This window comes from Pyxicephalus adspersus, chromosome 1 (genome assembly GCF_032062135.1).
Source record: "Pyxicephalus adspersus chromosome 1, UCB_Pads_2.0, whole genome shotgun sequence".
In the NCBI taxonomy this organism is placed as follows: domain Eukaryota; kingdom Metazoa; phylum Chordata; class Amphibia; order Anura; family Pyxicephalidae; genus Pyxicephalus; species Pyxicephalus adspersus.
In genome coordinates this window covers 152,398,166-152,417,353 of record NC_092858.1, presented here as the reverse complement: position 1 = coordinate 152,417,353, position 19,188 = coordinate 152,398,166, and the positions used below count along the sequence as shown (strand labels likewise).

Sequence of the window (19,188 nt, the reverse complement as noted above, 5' to 3'; positions counted from 1 at the left end):
CAGCGCATTGCAATAGTGCAATCTACATATAATTCAGTAAGCTGTTCAGTGCAGTTTTGTTTCAAGTTACACCTCAAGTATGTGAGGTATTCAAAAAAAAAAAAAATGGCTATAAAAAAAAAAAAAAAAAAGAACAATCCTATCCAAATATAAATGGAAATATTCGGGTAACATTTACTTATCAGTCTACCATATTCCTCCCTGTAAATGTTGTATGAGATGACAAGCTATATGTTAATGCAAGGTTATGTTTGCTCACAAAGACTTTTCTATATATCTCTATGTCACAGGCAGTGTACACAGGAAAAAAAAGTATGCTAGAAAAAATGGGAAGGCGTACAACTCTCCTTCTAAAGACTACTTACTGGAAACTTTTGTTTTTCTAGATTTTATTTTCTCTTTAAATATCTTGTGTTGGGCCACATTTTATTATTATACTATTAAAGAGTATCTATATAGTGCCAACATATTGTGCTGCGTTGTACATTTAAAAGGGGTTGCAGGAGGAGGAGAGGACCAGCCCAAAAAAGTTTACAAGCACATTTTGAAGGCCTTAACATATATTGGTCTGCTCCCCACTTGAAGTTAAAGTTGGTGATATTCCTTGTCAGTTTTTAGAATTTAGAGATTTTTTTTTTTTTTTGCAGACTATTAGCTCTAAAGTACAACTTTTTTCAGGGTCTGAGGTATTTTTATTTATTTGTCCTCAGTTTAATTGTAATTCTGAAATACAAAGACTTTAGTAGAAATGTAAAATGGTAAAAGAATCAAAAAGAAGCGTCTTTCATAAGTGAAGCATACACAAAAATCCCTTCTTTACTTTTCAGTTAATATTATCTTTCTTTTCTTCCCCTGACAGAATGAATATCACAATATCTCAGCAGAACAGATGTTTCTTAGAGACCTTATTGAACAGAAAACTGTTACAAACTTAACGTAAACCGAGGAGAATCCTGGGAGTTTACAGATGCCAAAAATAAATTCTAATGTACAGTATTCATATTTTTATATATATGGATTTTTAAAAAAAAAAAAACATGGAAGTATTTTGCCTTCTTTAAAAACTTTTGAAAAGTGTTGCATCGACCCTGGAGGACCTCTACACTCTGGATTGTTGGTCATCACTGCCCAAAGATTACATGTGCACTCTGTTGTAAGGAGAAACCTTGGGCTACGCTGGAGTTGGATTACCCTTAAGTGAATATGCAGTAATGTCCATCACTAGGAGTTATTAGGGCTGCTCAGCAACAGATGTATGGTTAGACTGATATAGCATAAAGAAATGCAGTGTGTTATTGTGTATATGTATAAAGTGTCCTTTTTTGTTCAATGTGATTATTGTTAATTGCTTTGTTTGAGTTAAATGTTTTGAGGCTGTTTTTCTTTCTTTACAAAGGTTGATCTAATATTGACCTTTTGCATTATATAAGACAGTTGTTTTTTCTTTAGTTCTTTTAGGTCGTGGAACAAGCCGGTTAGCTGATAGTTCTGTAGTCAAGCTGCTCGTCACTGGGTAAATAGATAAATTACAGGTGCAGGATGGTAGGTTTTCTTGTGACTCGTCATCGCAGTTTGTATTACCTTTGTTTTACTGCACTTTTAATATATTCCTTGTGTTCTTACATTTTCCAGTCTCCTGAGTTCTCTATCACTAGTGTTTGTGCCCCTACACGCTTCTTCTCATTCTGCTGGTGCTAGTTACAGAGGATTTCCAGGTTCTGTATAGGAACCTTTCATGTTACAGTAATAAAGGGCTTCCTCTGGAAGGCAATTATGCCCACACAATCACCTACTAGATCAATAAGTTTTTGCACTGCAAAACAACATTGGAATTATTTCTCAAGTTAGGTAAATGCATGTTAAGTTATCTGTAAGTTGGGTATTTATTACCTCTCCAAGTAGTTGCAATACTCCTACAGGCCATGACAAATACCAATGGTTTGTATTGCTCTTTTATGTTTTTCTGTATGGTAGTGTAGATTGGCACAACTTTACATTCTCCAAACACATCAAGACTACTTTGATCCTTGAGCTGAAATTCCCAACACACAGGAGAGTCTGCTGGTGAAAGCATGTTTTAATTTCTGGTAGCATTCATTACAACCTAACAACTTCAGGAGCCAGTGGGAGAATTTCATATTGTAGTACTAGTTTTTCCTCCTACTGCCTATTTCTTTGCATTAACTTTCACACTTTTGGTTAACAGTGCAATCACTTTTTGTTGAATACCTGAAGATAAACTTGAATAGGACCCTTACCAGTTTGTGGCGTACACTGAGAATTGAGCTCAGGTTCAGTATTTTTCTATACCAACTAAATAATTAACAAAAAAAGCTAGGGAAAAAAAAGTATATATACCTTTACCGATTCTTATTGGTTACATCACATATACCTGAAATGCTTTGGTGCACAAAAGCAAAGCTTTGTTTAATGCTGTGCTGTAATTTTGCTTTCTAATGGAAATGTACTATATCCTGATATGCAAAGTGATGCATTTATTTTGACTTTATTCAGGGCAGTGTACACAGGCATTTGAGATGTGTTTACCATGAATTACTACATGTTGGCTGTGCTTTATCATCTGTTCACAATGATTTGTAGAAAAGAATAAAAGCAAAGGTAAAACTGACCTCAATTGATTTCAAATGCCTGTGTAAACTAACATTAATGTATTCATTGATGAATGCAATGGTTAAATGGAATCTTTTTGCCCAACTTATTGTATATTTCAAAAATTGAAATAAAATGTCATCTGTCTGCAGATTCACAGCATAAAAATAGGATTTTTTTCTGTATTAAATTGGTGGGACCGCAAAGTTTAACCCCGAAGACTGTGGCACATTTTATCTCGGACATTAAAAATGGATACTAGTACATCATAAGCGCAGTGTTCAACACATAAATGTTTTTAAGTCGGGCGGGAAGAAATTGTAGGTGGGTTGCAGCCATTGCATTGTGATTCAACCTTTAGTAACCACCCTAAAACAGCCAGTTGGGTACTGAAAAGTGCCTGGTGGTGCGCCCGGCTAAAAGGGGCCGGGGAGAGCATTGATAAGGAGTGTTGATGGCTAACGTTTGTTTTCCCGTGTTCTGGTATGTTCTGGTACACCTGGCTGTAACAGCAAAACGCTTTACAACCCTTTTGGCATTTAAATGGAGTTATAACAGAGAAATTAGATAAATTATAAACTGCAGTTAAAATAGTCTCAAATTCCAAAGCCTTGTATATTTTGTAAGGTTGTATGTATTCTCAAAATCCAAACCAATAAAACATGAGTTTTCATATGTTCATTGACACTTTTGTATAGTAAAAACAAAGAATTGAGTAATTAATGCCCTGATCCTTAAACAATGCATGCTTCATTTTCAATATTGCAAAGTCTGGATAAATTTAGCAGCCAATGAAAACACAACTTTTATTGTGCTGACAAATGTTTGAAATATGATTACTGTTAAATATATTTATTTCACTTTTCAGTACCTTACTGAGTAATCCCAGATGTAATACAGAAGGTGAGGGTTATTACTGAAAAACAGGTGACTTCATGAATTCAATTAACTACATGTATTCTTTGGAGATTTACAACAGGAAATAAATGATTGCCACTCGCATAACACAGAACCAAACCATGCTGCCCGTCAAAGAAGTCATCATCTTAGATCTGCAGTTGCATATGTCGCCAAATTTGATACTGGCCAATTTTCAGGTTTGAAAATTTGATTCAGTTCTACTTTAAGTATTGGTGAACAGTAAGGCAATTTATAGCCTGTTGTTTAGTGCATTGTGTAGTTAGTAGTAGTTTGTCACATTCAGGTGGATTTGTTCTGTGATGTGGATGATGTTTCATTATCCAAACAGCCTTTTCATTATGAGTAGTTTATAAAAGTAAAATGTCAACATACAGCCCTCTTCCTCTTTTATTTGGTATCAGCCTGTAGAATGGTCAATCACATGTGACTGTGTAGGGAGAGCATTGGATACCAGAGTACACTTCCCATTCTTGCATTACAGTGCCTACATGAGGAGGGCAGGGTTTGTATTCCTTAAATCAAGGCCTTCAATTCCATCTGTCACCAATGTATGATGCCATTTAAACACCTCGACCCCCATGTCCTCAACTCTAATCCAACAATTCCCACCTTCAGCCTTGCAACTCAAATGTTTAAAACCTGTTCCTGGACTTTGTCACCAAAGTATGGAATTAGTACAGAGTGGTTCCATGTATCTTCTATATTTCTGTTCTAGTCAATATTTGTGTTTTTATATTCATTGAGGATTGGATCAGGGTTAGTGACCCTTTAAAAGCCAAACGCATTTTGTTTAGCTGGCTAGTTGTTAAACTTGTCCAGTTGAATCCATCATTAGTTTGGCATGCAGCATATGTGCAATCATCAGGCATTGCAGAAGTAGAGTGTCCTACTTCTGCAGTGCCTCAAAAATGTATTCGAGAACCTTATGAAATGTATGGTAAAAGCCCGAAGGTGTTCAGGCTGAATACTTAATTATTAGAATATTTAAATGATAAGTGCACTTTAATACAATGGACTGCAGCCCTGTACTTCCCATTACCTGTACTTCCTTTTCTTTCCTCCCAGTCCTGATTGGGCATGATAAATTATTTTGCTCTTGTTCATTTTTCTTCCTGGCTATATCATTCCAGTTTTGGTGGAAATATTCAGCTGAGAATTGGACCCAGGTACACCACTTTCTTTCCCTGCTTTGCTTAACACAAGCCTAATGCATCTTGTTTTCTTTTCACCGTATTTCAACCTCTGTTAAACACAAAGCAAAGAATGTTTCAAGCTTGAGAAGCCATATCACCAAGTGAATTAGAAAAGTGCCTTCAACATTCTAATAGATTTGTTTTTCTTAAGTATGTTACTGATATAAATGTTTAAAATGCAGCGCTAGTTGTTTTCGAGTTATTGTGAGAAAATGTATTACTTACTACGTTCTGTATGTTTTTCTTTTTCTAAAGCTGGGGAATGTAGATTGAGTATAATGAAAAGCTACATAGGCACAGAAGCTACCTACCAAGCCCATGTAAAAACAGACAGTAGATCCACATGCATAGACAGCTAAAGTTACTTGCTAAGCTTAGTCCAGTTGGACCCATAGCCTTTTCCTGCCACCCGAGTTACACAGTCAGTGAGGCCAACACTTGCTTTGGCTGAAGGGACAGGACAAAACACAACGTTTCTAGGAAGGTGAACATATAACTTTAACTGTATGTGAACCCTGAAAATGAAATGCCCTTATTCTCTCTCTTTTGGTGTGCTATGTGTACAATTAGAAGGTTTTTGTTATAGCTCTTTGAGTATTGCAAAAGAACTGTTGATCTTGTTAGAATTCCAAAACTGTCTCCTGTCCACTGCACTGCCTGTGTTATCTCAAAGAGCCCTCCACATCTGACTAATGAATGATTGACCTTTATGTGGAAGAGATCTGCAAATAAGAAGGTGCAAGTAGGTTATCAAAAACTGCTATTAGCTGTCAGCTCATAATAGGTTTTAGGAGCTGAGTGCATTTCTGGCAGATCAACAGGTATTTTATTTGTAATTGCAGGATCTTTAAATGGATAAACATGTATGTATTTCAGAGCATTGCTATACGCCTTAAAGCTGAACTCCAGGATAAACACATTTTGTCTAAATACTTGAATCCTGGTGTTTTGGAGCACTCACAGTGCATGTAAATCCTATGTGGCAATTATTATTAGACAGGATTTATATAGCGCCAACATATTAGGCAGCCCTGTACATTAAACAGGGGTTTGCAAATGACAGGCAGAAACAGACAGTGACACAGGAGGAGGAAAGGATCCTGCCTAAAAGAGCTTATAATATTCTGAGGATTAATGTTAAAGTTTTTTGACTCAGTGTTTAGCTTTCTACATCTTTGGATCTACTGATCATTTTGGCATTTTTATTAAAATGTCATAATAATATTTTTTCATTGAGCTCCATTTGATTTCCCAAGGTTTCCAACTTTAACAGTGAAATTATTACCAGAGAATATTTATAATTTGTTTCATGTAAAGTCTTTAAAAAATCTTATAAAACTGATTTAATAAAACACTGAAGCACAATGCATTTTGTACATATGTAAACATGAAAATACCAATAAAAATACTTCTAAAACTTGATAAGAATTCATGGAATTATTTGAAGAACATTTTGCAGGTAGAATGAACATAATTGGATTCCATTAATCCCAGAACATAAAAGGAAGGCATTTAGTTTATGGAGCCAAGTAGGGGAGTGTGATAGGAGAAGCTCTCAATTGGTTTATTTGATTTTCTCTGCATTTTTGTGATTAGTTGACACAAATACATCCTGTAGTTGTCTCTTTTGATAAGATATGATATTATGATATGATTACTTATTATACTTAAAAAAAAAATGTTAATGTCGATCTGCAGAATGTGGGGAAAGAATGGGACACTAAGTCCTGCAATGCTGCATTTTAAGTACATTGACATTTCAAGTGAATTGAGGTGGGAGCTTTGATACACACAATGTCACATGATTAAGATGTATTTTGTAATTACACACAATAATGCTTATGCTTGATGTCGACCCTACGGTTCTCTAAAGTTGCAAAAAAAAAGGTTAAAGTTGCAAGTTGGCACATCTCCATCTCACACCAATTTGGTAGATGTCACTAACACTGAAGAAAGACCTGCCTCTGAAACAATTTAAACTTGTAAGAAATAATACTCAAAAAATATATTTGAGAGTTTTTTTTCTCAAAGTGAAAAAATGGGCATAATATACAGTGCCAAAGTGGACACTGCTGGTACACTATTGCCCTTGATGTATTTCACTTGCTAATATGATGATGTTTTCAGTAGCCACTTTGGGCCTAATTTAATAAAGCTCTCTGAGGCTGAAGAATAAACACTTTCATCAGTGAAGGTAGGTGACACAGGAAACCTGAAATGGATTTCTTCAAAGTAATTTGCTAGCCAGTTTTCTTTTTTTTGGATCACCCAGCTTCTTCAGCCATGGAGAGCTTTATTAAATCAGGCCCTTTAGGTAGCACAGTTCCTTTGTTGCACATGCTACCAGCTATATGGGGCAGCACGGTGGTTCAGGGGTTAGCACTCTTGCCTTTGCAGCGCTAGGTCCCAGGTTCGAATCCTGGCCAGGGCACTATCTGCATGGAGTTTGCAGGTTCTCCACGTGTTTGCGTGGGTTTCCTCTAGTTTCCTCTACTCCGGTTTCCTTCCACATACCAAAAACATGCAGTTAGGTTATTTGGCTTCCCCCCAAAAAATTAACCTAAGACTGCATTAATGACATATGACTATGGTAGGAATATTAGTCCCTTTGAGGGACAGTTGGTGTCATGATTATGGAATTTGTACAGCACTGCGTAATATGATGGTGCTATATAAATACTGTGTAATATAATAATACAGCACTGTTGGAAGCACTGCAGAATACATCAAGGAAAAGATACCCACAGAACACAAAAAACCTTAGTAATAATGTTTACAAAGATGAAACTCTTGGAATTGTAACACTACCACTTACAGTATATCAAAAACAAATGTTTAATATTTTGCTGTTTATAAATCATTTCCCTGCTCACAAGTCCTTAGATGGGGTTACATTGGTTTTCTTATTTCTGGCAGTTTTCCCTCTTTATGTTCACCAGGTAATCCTGTGAATATCACACTTGCTGTTACTTCATATCAGTGTTTTCCTCACTACTATGGGGGACAACTATGGTTGTCATAGGCTGGACTTCTGTCTCACGATGGGAGTAGTAATTTACACAAGAACACCAAGGATGTTTGTCTTATATTTTCATCTCACATGAACTGGGAGGATCAACAGGTATTTTTGAATACTGATGTAGACACCTCATCTAAGTGTTGCAATGTAGTCTGTTTTGGGTTTAGATATCCTTTACTGTCATTTTTATTTATTTTTGTCTAATAACTTGAGCTTTACTGCAGTGGTGCACATTTCATTCCCCCTACCTCCTTGTTTTTTTTTGTTAATCCAGTTTGACTCAAACCTATTTTTCCCTTAAGTTGGATGATCAGTGAGATTTGTAAAAGTCAGCTAATGATCGGTGAGTGATGTGACCTCAAAAAAGCATGGTGGGTTTATTCCTGTTATCACATCAGTTGTTCATTAAGGGGGGTATGTTTATAAATCATTTCCCTGTCAATTTGGGTGAATGTTTTCCCACAGCTGTTCAAACCCTCTCTACATTTCCCATTTCATTTAAAACAATTCATTCTGCCACCTGACAGACAATTATCAAAAGTGCACAGGAGTCACAATAGTAACAGCTATTTATTCTAAATCTAGGTTGAGATGATAGGGAAATGATTTATAAATACCCCTCTAAGGTCTCTGATTCTATTAATTACATATGAAGAAAGTTCCACATGAAATGTCTATGCATTACACAATACTGATAGAAATTGATAAACCATTTGTCCTCTTATTGGTCTGATGTAGCAAATATTATCCATCATCTGACCAAGATTGACATCAGGGACAAACCTGAGCTGGCTCTATGGCCTGTGTAAAAAGTGATACAAGCAATCTGTTGTAAGGTATTTGTTACATTCAGCAAAGGGCTGCATCACTCCTCAGACTCTTGCTCACTGGCTCCATGGAGTCAATACTATTCTTCAAATGGAAGATTTGGTGTCTGTGGGGGATAGGAACCCTGAGAAATTCACAAAAACATTGTTTTATTGAGTGCAATTTACCTATATGTCTATATATAGATATCTTCTTCTCAAGACTCCACTGCAGATTCCCCGTTATACCCCTGAATAAAAAAAGGCCTCCACTGAGTGTTATTAAAACCCCCAGTCCTCTTCCTATCTCCTTCCTTCCTTCATCTGGTTCCTTGTTTTTCTCTTCTTAGCCATTCCTAATTTGACCCCATATATATCTATCGAAAATGCTACACCTGACACCCCAGTTTTCTTAAATATATGGCCCTTTTTTTTTTTTTTTTTACTGAAGTAACATTTAATTACACATTGTTTTTTTTTTCATTTATTTTAGTTATTATATCTGTATCAGTCTTTTGTTGATGACTATTGATAATCTGATTGCTTTTTTATTACTACAACTCAAGATAGAACAGTACAAAAGTAAATACTGTTATCCTGAATTGTTGGAATAAAAAAAAAAAATTAAAAAATAGAGATCAATAAACCACGCCAGTGTTCAAGGGAAAAAAATAATTTTATTGTTCACCAACATTCTGTAGAAACAATTATATTTTTACATGTTCTACATTGAAAACATTCTCTCCTATGCAGGTTAACTTAAAACCAGCAGTATCTGTCATTACACTCACATATATATCAGTGAAGATTTGTATTGCCTCTGATCCCACAAGGATAGAACATTTCAAAGAAAAAAAAAAAGAGAATTGATTTTATCTTTACATTAACTTAAACATATTTCACTTTATAAGTATAGCACCATTTTCAACGTACAGTATTTAACAGTCTTCTGTGCATTACTTTAGTAAGTCTGTTAAGTCAAAATGTGTGACTTTTTTACATTTTTTTTTAAACAAAAATAATTTACTGTAATATTTGCCTAGATATGGTGTTACTATGAAACCAGCTGGGATTATGTCAGGCTATTTTTTCATATATATACTATCAGATGTAAAATTAGAGCTTTGTGCTAATACCTTGAAAAAACATCTGTATTTTATATATTAAAGCATAGGTAACATTTGCATTTTTTTTTTCTTTTATGGTTTACTTTTTTTGTAAGGTTTTGTACTGTTTTAAGTTTCAAATAAAGAACTGTTTGATAATTCTATAAATGAGTATTAAAACTATGTTTAAACAGCGTTTCTCTTTGTCCGCAGGTCTATTGCATATATGATGATGGTTGAGAGTAGCATAGTGACCGTGTAGAATGCTTGTTAGTGATGTCTTGCTAGCAGCATTTCTATAGCTTTTCCCTAAAATCTTATCATGTGAAATATATATATTTGCAGCATACACAGTACATACAAAGTAGTACAGAAAATGACCACACACTCCTTACCTTGGTTATTTCACCTGAGCAGTGCACTTAGCGTCCAATTTATAATCGTATTTAATATGTTAGAAATGTGAATTTATCATTTATAAAAAGCCAGTACTATGCTTTATGGACCATAAGGTGTCTGTGTCCAGGCTATACACAGAATGACATGACACTCCTGTGATATGGATCCAAAGCAAATTGATTCAACACAAATGCCACCATTGCCTGATTTGTTTTCCTTTTTTGGATTCTAGTGTTGTACAAGGATTTTGAAGAAAATTGAAGCTAAATTCTAAATCCTGACCCTTTGTAAAATAAAAAACTGCCCTTGCATGTTTAGGTATAGGATTTGTTGATCTAGCAAATTCCTTTATTTCAGCTTTAAAATAAGTCTGATAATTGTGGGAAGCTACCATTGCTGATCCCACCTGAATACGCTGATTTGCATACTTTTTTGCAGGTGGTTGACTAAGAAAGTATGAAAGGCAATTGCCATCTTAGAAGGCAGCAACCCTGAAATGTCAGCAATCACTACGTTTAGAAGCCAGAGGCCTTGCCATTACTGCATTTGGTTACCTACTATTTTTTATGTGGTTTCTTGGGGAAGAAGGACAGGAGTATGCTCAAAATGTTTTTAAAACTTTCCTGCACGGACCTGTTACTACAACTTCACAGTCTCTAGGATATTGAAGATCACTCTAACTAGACTATCGAGAAAATACAGGCACTCTGGAAATGCATAACACCAAAATATTATTTATTAACGTACACTTAACTAGAATATGTTAAATAAAGTCCAACTCAAGGTACAGTGATTTTATATGTTCCTGAACCCCTTATAAACTTCTATAACCCCTGTCTAATCAACATTTATAACTTATCTATGCTCCATTGAGTAGCTGTCAAAAAGTTCATCAGGAGCTGAGCATCTGGCTTCCAGTTGCATTGGTCAGACCTGTATGACAGATGCCAGTACTGCTGATTTTATAATAAAACAGCACAGCCTGTGATCATATTATGGTGATGCTTTCTAAATGGCAAATAAGAAGGAAGAGTGGAAGCAAAACATCAGAACTGGAGTCTGCCAAAAAGACCTTTCCATTGTACAATGGAGTCAAAAGCCATGTGCTTTCTGAGAGCTGCTCAGTAAAGCTTATGTCTACTCTCTGCTGCTTCTGGAATGTTTAAAATACTCACATCTTGAAAGTATCTGGGCAGCCTCAAAGTATATTTCAGCTTTGCTTCGTATAGCTTTTTTCAATTCCAACACTAAATACCACATTGGTATTGAACCAAAGCATCCGGTATCAACATGACGTTCAAACACCTGGCACATTGCTTCCTGAAGCCTGTGAAGACAAAGCCTCAGACACCAAATCAAATAGGAAAACACATTTTTAAAGTTTCAAACATTGTAAAATTAACCAATGTTCCTGGAGGCTTTAAGGTCAGAGTGAAAAAAAGAAACCAATAGTTGTATAATGTATTGAACAGTGAAGGCACAAAGGTATTAAAAGTTATTTTTCATTCTCTGGACATGTCCTATGGTCCATAGAGCACAGTACCATGGCTCTAATAATAATAAAGGGTTCTACTGAACAAGTACATATACATTCTGTACAAACGTACATTGCAGATCCCCATGTCACATAAACACATTGCAAATCTGAAAATAAAATGAATACTGAATAGGATGCTTGCTTTGATTTTCATTCATGTACTAGAATAAAACAAATAACCTAGAATCTGGTTGTTATGAGCAGCTCCTTGCTTTCTTCAAAGTAATCTACATTAACAGAAACTCACATATGCGGAGACCAAGTACAGACTTTCTTCCTGCTTATACCATTTTAGTTTAGATGTGCACATTTCAAGTACTAAAAAGCAAATAGAGGGAATGTCTTTATCTTTTTCTTTTGGAAATGTATTTCTAAAAATATATTTCAATGAAAAAGTAAATTATTTTATCCATTACACTGATCGCATGTGAGATTATTCTGACAATTTAACACAAAAGTCATGCAGAATATTTGTTTTGGGGGTAATTTCTCTTTTTTCCCCCCAGCTTTGTCAAGTGGAAATATAAGAAAAATACAACAGCATTTGTTCTTCATAAAAACAGTGCATTTTCTTACCCACTCAATATCTCTAAGAGTTTGGTATATTTTTGTAAGACCAGTTACTAATGAATTTGTCATTAAGAGAAACACCTTCCTCTGAATCCACCTTACAAGATATATCAGAGCTGTTTAGTTGATTCTACTGCTGTAGAGAGAACTTAGTCATCAATATGGATCAGATAGGAGTAACAGAATAGCTGAAGTCTCATTTCTGGTGTAATTTTCTCTGTTGGTCATATAAACAAAATCCTAGATTTGCAATCAGTCATAAGGGGTTTTATTTATCAATGTTTTCACTCACAATATACATTTTTCTTGCTGAATTCATTGTGAAAAAAAATGTGAATGTTGGGTAATGGTCATTTGAATATTAGGTGAAAACATTTATAAATTGACCTAGAGGAGTAATATCAGCCAAACTAAACTCTCTTGCCATTTAACACAAATATCTAGACCAGTCTTTCCTGATTAGTTTTTTTAACATGGAAGAACCCTTGAAATTACTTTCAGGTTTACAAAAATGACTATATCCACAGCTCAGAGTATATTAGTGTGTTTGTCAGTGGAAAGGATGTAATCCTTACAAGAAGCCAAAAAGATTGAGAGGAAAAAATGCCTATTACTCAGGGAACACCTTGGGTTATATGGAACACTGGTTGAGAAACACTGGTCTAGACTTTTTTTCAGCACTAGATAAAGCCTGAAGCAGACAATTTTCCAGGAAAGGGCAGTATCCATGAACTGGAGTAATACAAATATTATTTAGCTTACTCTGATATTGTTGCAAACAGCTTCTTACAATGTACATTGAAAGCCACCCCATGCAGCACCTTGTCAGCTCTCCCACCAGTCTGCATTGCAGAGATGGGGATGTCACTGAATCTAAAATCAGGTAGGTAACGTATCAAGAAAAACAGATTTATTTAGTAATGGCACTAGTATTTAATGGGGATGGGGGGGGGGGTAGGGAAGGCAACATATTAACAAATTAGCTTTTAGGTTTAAGTTAACATTTGCGAATAGGCCCTCTTTAATGCCAGTAAAGTCACTGACAAAGAAGGTACGCAACATAGAAGTTTATACCAGCTGCATATGTGTTCTGGGTCAGTGACTGCTAATAGCAAAATTATACAATGAACTTCAATGTCTGATATATCTGCACAGGTCAGTTGCCTATGAAAAATTTCTTTGTGGCAGATTATTTTAAAAGATTTAAAGAGGAACAGACAACAGTATGTAATAAATATATTGTATTATTACGTGTCTCTCTAAGTTTTATTTGTGTAAACCTATTAGAAAAAATATTTTGCTTCTAACTAACCCCATCCTATGTTTTTGCCAACAGCGTGCTCATTTCAACTCTAGTTTTTGAACCCAATGTTCTTTGATGCAACAGTAGACACACCCACAATGCAATACTATATAATCTATTTAGCACTATTTCAGCTAGTAAAACTCATATTAAAATATACTAAAGGCATTTAACCAAAAACATCAATACTTTATTGGGCATATTTGTCCTGATTCACGTTCTGCTTTAATGACATTTTCTTCAGTGATGCAGTTTTGACTCTGGGAATTGTATTAAACAGAAGTCCTGATTTTTTAGATGGTGTTCTTTTCCTGTAATCTATGTAGAATAATTTTAAAATGTAATATTAATAGAATAGTACTGGTGTCAGCTAGGATCCACGCATGCAGTATGTGCCAAGTCGCTTTTCTATTAGAGAAGGTAGCACCAGTCCACAATGTAAATAAACTCTTCACTCTGTATATAATGTGCATGAAGATGAAGCCTGGGTAATGAATGGTCCATCTGCCGGTCTGTGTTAGTTGTTGCCTCGGAGGCCTGGAACATATTTAGCAACATGTTTGCCACTGGTAGCAGAGGATTTAAGGCAGTTATTACTGATATAAAAAGTAAAAGCCAAATTAATTTAAGAGTTTTCATTACTATCGCCATTAACATTGGATACAATAAATATCCGGAGAATGATGAGTGGACATATTGCCCAGCATAGAGTCCAGATGCTTGATCAGATGGCATTTGAATGTATACTTTATCTCCAAGCATCAGTGGGACCACTGCACTGCCTGAAGCTTGGTCTAGGTAGCCCTTCTTATATTCATCGTATGTGTACATTAATGGTTCATTGTTCTTATAGAGTGCCACCCAAACATTGGCTCCTTTGCAATGGACATGGTAGGAAAAGTAGTAAATACCAGGAATTTCACAGGTAAATATGCCAGTGTGTGGATTGTAACCTTGTCTACCGTTATAGAGCAGTCTTTCAAATTTGATGGGTTCACCAACTGGAGGGAAAGCAGTGGTCAGTTCAGCGGTGAATGCTGGCATTTCATGAACGGGAGCTGTGCCTCCCTTCTTTCCTGTGTAACCTTGATAGGATTTTGCTCCATCAATGGCTGGTCCAATGTTTGGCAAATACTGCCCCATGCCTGGTGGTGTGGGTGGAATTTCTGCTGGAAGTCCGGGTGCACCTGGTGGCCCAGGAGGACCTGGCAGTCCACGCTGTCCTGGAGGCCCTGCTGGCCCTGGTTGTCCTGAAGGACCCTGGGGTCCTGGTAAACCATTCTTCCCCACTCCAGGTAAACCAGGTGCCCCAGGTGCTCCCTGCTCTCCCTTCGGCCCTGGAAGTCCTGGAGGTCCAATTGGGCCACCAGGTCCTGCAAGACCAGGAATTCCAGTTGGTCCTTGCACACCTTGTTCACCGGGTATTCCAGATTCACCTTTGGGTCCAGGCAATCCAGGTTGACCAGAAGGTCCAGTTAAACCTTTGTGTCCAGGTTCTCCTTTTGGGCCTATTGGCCCTGGTAACCCTCTCAGACCTTGAGGCCCCACCTCACCTGGAAATCCTTGTTTACCTGGAAGTCCCTGAATTCCTGGTTCACCTTTTGGTCCTGTTGGTCCTTCAGGGCCGCCATTGCCACGATCTCCTTTGGGACCAGGAAAACCAGCAACCCCTGGTGGCCCCATAGGCCCAGGCATACCTGCAGGCCCTGGCTCACCTGGTTGGCCTCCTATGCCTGGTTCACCTATATGACCTTTTTCACCCTTCGGTCCCATTGGTCCGGGTGGTCCACCAAATCCACGGTCTCCTTTTATTCCAGGAAAACCTGGCTTACCGATTCCTGGAAGACCGGGTGCTCCAGGTAAACCAGGAAGTCCTTGGTCACCTTTTACACCTGGTAATCCAAGTTCACCGGGAAGTCCATCTTGGCCTGGTTTTCCAACACCTGGAATTCCTGGTGGACCTTGAAGCCCAGGTGGACCGACAGGTCCTTCTGCCCCAGGTAGACCTTGTAGCCCAGGGTTTCCTTGATGCCCCTTTGGTCCAGGGAAGCCATTCATACCTGGTTTACCAATGCCAGGAAGACCAGGTGGGCCTGGGGGTCCTTGAAGCCCAGGGGGGCCTTTTAGACCAGGCAATCCAGGAACGCCAACTCCCTTATCACCTTTTGGGCCTGGAATTCCAGGAAAGCCTGATGGTCCTTTAAATCCTGGTTCACCTTTTGGCCCTGGAAGTCCAGGTAAACCCGGTTCACCTGGTTTGCCAATACCTGACAGACCGGCAGGTCCTGGGGCTCCCTGTGGTCCTGGCTGTCCTGCTTGTCCATGCTCTCCTTTAGGTCCCTGATCTCCCTTTGGACCTGGTATTCCAATGCCTCCTGGTTTTCCTGGCATGCCTGGCATTCCTGGTTTGCCCACACCAGGAAATCCAGGTGGGCCAGGTTGACCGGGGTTTCCTTTTTGCCCTGGCATTCCTTGTCCGGGGGGTCCAGCAGGTCCTGGTGGTCCTCTTGGTCCAGGTTCACCTGGTGGGCCTTGTTCTCCTCTTCTGGCAGACATTGGAAGTTCTGGTAAAATAGATAAAAATGATATACTTAGTGTTTGTCTTAAAAAAAACAAAATGTGTAGTACAAAAAAAAAGAAAAAAAATAGAACATAATTGTTTTTATAGTTAACCAAATGTGTATTTAAAACAAGTGCCACAAATATGGGTTTAGCATGACCTAAAAATACCAAAAGCCACTTTCAGACTTTCATGCAAAAAACATGTTAGCCACTCTCAGGCGCCCATATTGAATTATTATGTGTTTTTTTAATGTCAACCATGCATTTAAGAGGAAAAAGCAAACACACAGCCAGAAGCATCTTGTCACTTCCAAAAACCGTAAGCTAGCCCTTTCCAAATGCGTGCAGAAAAGGGTTGAGTGGGAGAGGTTGAGAGCGCATTTGAGACTGCAGTAAAACGCTATGGGCAGATGTCTGAAATGACCAAAGTGTCCTTTCAATCAATATTTGTTACAAACATACACACAAAAAGGAAACATTGTATAAATCAGTCTTTTACTGTTTATTACTACCACCACTGTTATTTGTCAACTAACATTTTAGCCTAATTTCTTGAACTAACATTAGAACAATCTCCTATTGTGTGCTGCTTCCCCCACCTCTTGGATTGTAAGCTCTTCAGGGCAGAGTCCTCTCCTCCTCCTGTGTCACTGTCTGTATCTGTCTGTCATTTGCAACCCCTATTTAATGTACAGCGCTGTATAATATGTTGGCGCTATATAAATACTGGGAAATAATAATAATAATCTCCGCCATACCAATTTAAAATCATCCAGGTTTTTTTGAAGGATCAGGAGTTATGATTTCCTATTCTATGTCAGCAGCACCACCTGATAGTGACAGATTTCTGTCTGTAATATGCAGAGAGAAAAAGTTCTTTAAAAGTTGACCTACCACTGAAAAACTATGTATGATGTGCTTGCCGAATTTCCTGAATGTAAAGCATTTGTTTTCAATCACACACATAAAACAAGCATGCAGATAACTGCAGCACAAGATGTGTGATAATTAGCTGAATGGCTGACTGCATACTCATTCTGGATCACAGATTCAAAAGGTAATAAAGATAGAAGATCACAGCACCAACCCGACAAGCTAAATGTTTATAACAAGGTCAACAATGTATAGAAATGTAGAGGATTTTGTTATCTTTATGATTGAACAAAAAAAATAAAATGTTGTCTATATTTAATTTTAAATTGATAGGCCAACAACACACACACTCTTCTTTAGATCAGCAGTCGCCAACCGGTGGTCCGGAAGATTTTGGTGGTCTGTGGCTCTGGCCAGTGCACCCCTGAGCCATGGACCACGTTCCCCATGCAAATCCCTGCCTCAGGGAAGTGGGCGGGCTGTGTTTCACGACACAACCCACCCACTCTCCCATCGCAGGCTCAGATCTGCAATGGCAGAGTGGGCAGGGTTATGATGTCACTATGGGGAGGTCCCTGCCCTTTGATTGACACCCAGCTCCCTGCACATGCGCAGTCAGGAGCCGGTAATTTTAGTGGTCCGCAGGACCAAAAAGGTTGGCGACCGCTGCTCTAGATCATAGGGCCCTGTACAAAGTTTGAAACAACAGGTGGATATTTAAGGCCCAGTTTCCGCAGACATGGTTTTAAAACTTTTGCATTTTAAGCATTTAGGGGTTGTGAGCACTTGTGAGCATACATGAGTGTTAGCAGATTGTTTGGGGCATTTGCAAATGTTTATGAGCATTTTCAAAGTGTTTATTGGTGATTTAGAAGTGCACAAACACAGCAAGCATTTGTAGTTTGTATACCATTAAAAATCTTTTTTGCAGTCCTAAATCACCTATATTTGCTGGCACTTCAGAATGAAAGGGAGTTTTACACATGGGTAATAAATACTTATTTCTAATGCTGGGAATCATCCATGTAAACTTTGTCTTAGAAGATCCAAATTCTCACTGCATACACTCTTCGAATGCACCCTGTAATTTTATTTGTAAAACAACTATTTTTTTACTAGAAAGGAAAAGTTATATACACAATGGTAGCATGGAATACTTATAGTTCAGGAGAAGGTTATGATGGGCACAATATTTCATGCAATCAAACGTTTCTACACTCTAAATTATTTTTTATATAAATTCAATAGAAACGTTATCAGTGAATATTGTTTCAGCAGTAGCTACTAGGGATGAGTGAGCGAGATTTTTTAAACTCAATCTCGTGGCGAAATTGTAAGTGAGAACGGCCGGTGTAAATTCGCTGATTGAGATCACATTTTCCTTAAAATAAAAAAAGTCCTGCGGGCTGTGCTGATCAATGAATCTGCAGCCACGGCCGCATTTATTGATCAGTTCAGTGTGTGATCCCCGGCACTAGAGGGTAAATGGGGACAAGTCTCCCCATTCAAAACCTCTAGTGCATCTAGTGCTCTCAGATTGATTGATGCTCAAGCGTCATCAGGATGTTCCTTTCCTCAGCCAATCAGAGAGCAATAGAGGTTTTGAATGAGGAGACTTGTCCCCATTTAACCTCTAGTGCCCGGGGATCGCACACAAATTAATGCCATAGTCCAGGTAAAGTTACACATGGGCTTGTTGCTTCTCAAAGTTTAACTCTTAATACCAATTCAGGACCTTGTTGAATCAACTTTAAAGTCAATTTGAAGTCAAGTGATAGGGTGAGGAGTTTTTACCAAAAGTCTCATGAGACATGTGCATGTCTCATTTTTCTATGCATCAGGTGAATAGGTGTGAGGTCCACATTACTAATTCCCTAGTTCATAAAGCAGTGGAAGCATTACTAGCACAATATTGCTTTTTTTTTGGAAGATGGGTCTGAATATACTGTATTCCATGGTTATTGTAATAAAAGTCAAAATTTCAAGCTAAAACCTTTTTAGTTTTGGGATAAACTAAGGAATTCATAAGCAAAGCAAAGGATAGATGGAAACTTAAGCAGGTATTTCTTGTGTAAATGGCATAAAAACCAGCATGCCTGAACACTAATGTCCTGCATTGCTTCAAAATAATTTTATTAGAAAAAGAACTGCACAAGCTGTATTCCATCTACATGTTTTGTCCCCTAGTGGGGTAAGCCCCCCAACCCTAGCCCTAAAGGCACACAGGTAAATGTATCAGTATTTCACTGAACTACTTCCATGCCCCTAATAAAGATACAGTTCTCAAAA

General features: G+C 37.6%; 2 protein-coding genes across 4 annotated transcripts in view; one reads left to right on the top strand and one right to left on the bottom strand.

Moving 5' to 3' along the window:
• Positions 1–6,152, top strand: part of ST3GAL6 (ST3 beta-galactoside alpha-2,3-sialyltransferase 6) — a gene marked incomplete in the record, with an annotated part of 57,386 nt that extends 51,234 nt beyond the window's left edge. For both annotated transcript variants that reach the window (XM_072431663.1, XM_072431654.1), the window contains 1 exon segment: positions 860–6,152. In XM_072431663.1, the coding sequence (XP_072287764.1) occupies positions 860–940 (81 nt within the window).
• Positions 6,153–9,206: 3,054 nt separating this feature from the next.
• COL8A1 (collagen type VIII alpha 1 chain) overlaps positions 9,207–19,188 on the bottom strand; it is a 62,335-nt gene continuing 52,353 nt past the window's right edge. For both annotated transcript variants that reach the window (XM_072431632.1, XM_072431641.1), the window contains exon 5: positions 9,207–16,028. In XM_072431632.1, the coding sequence (XP_072287733.1) occupies positions 13,876–16,028 (2,153 nt within the window). In that variant the 3' untranslated portion in view covers positions 9,207–13,875. The remainder of the gene's footprint in view (positions 16,029–19,188) is intronic.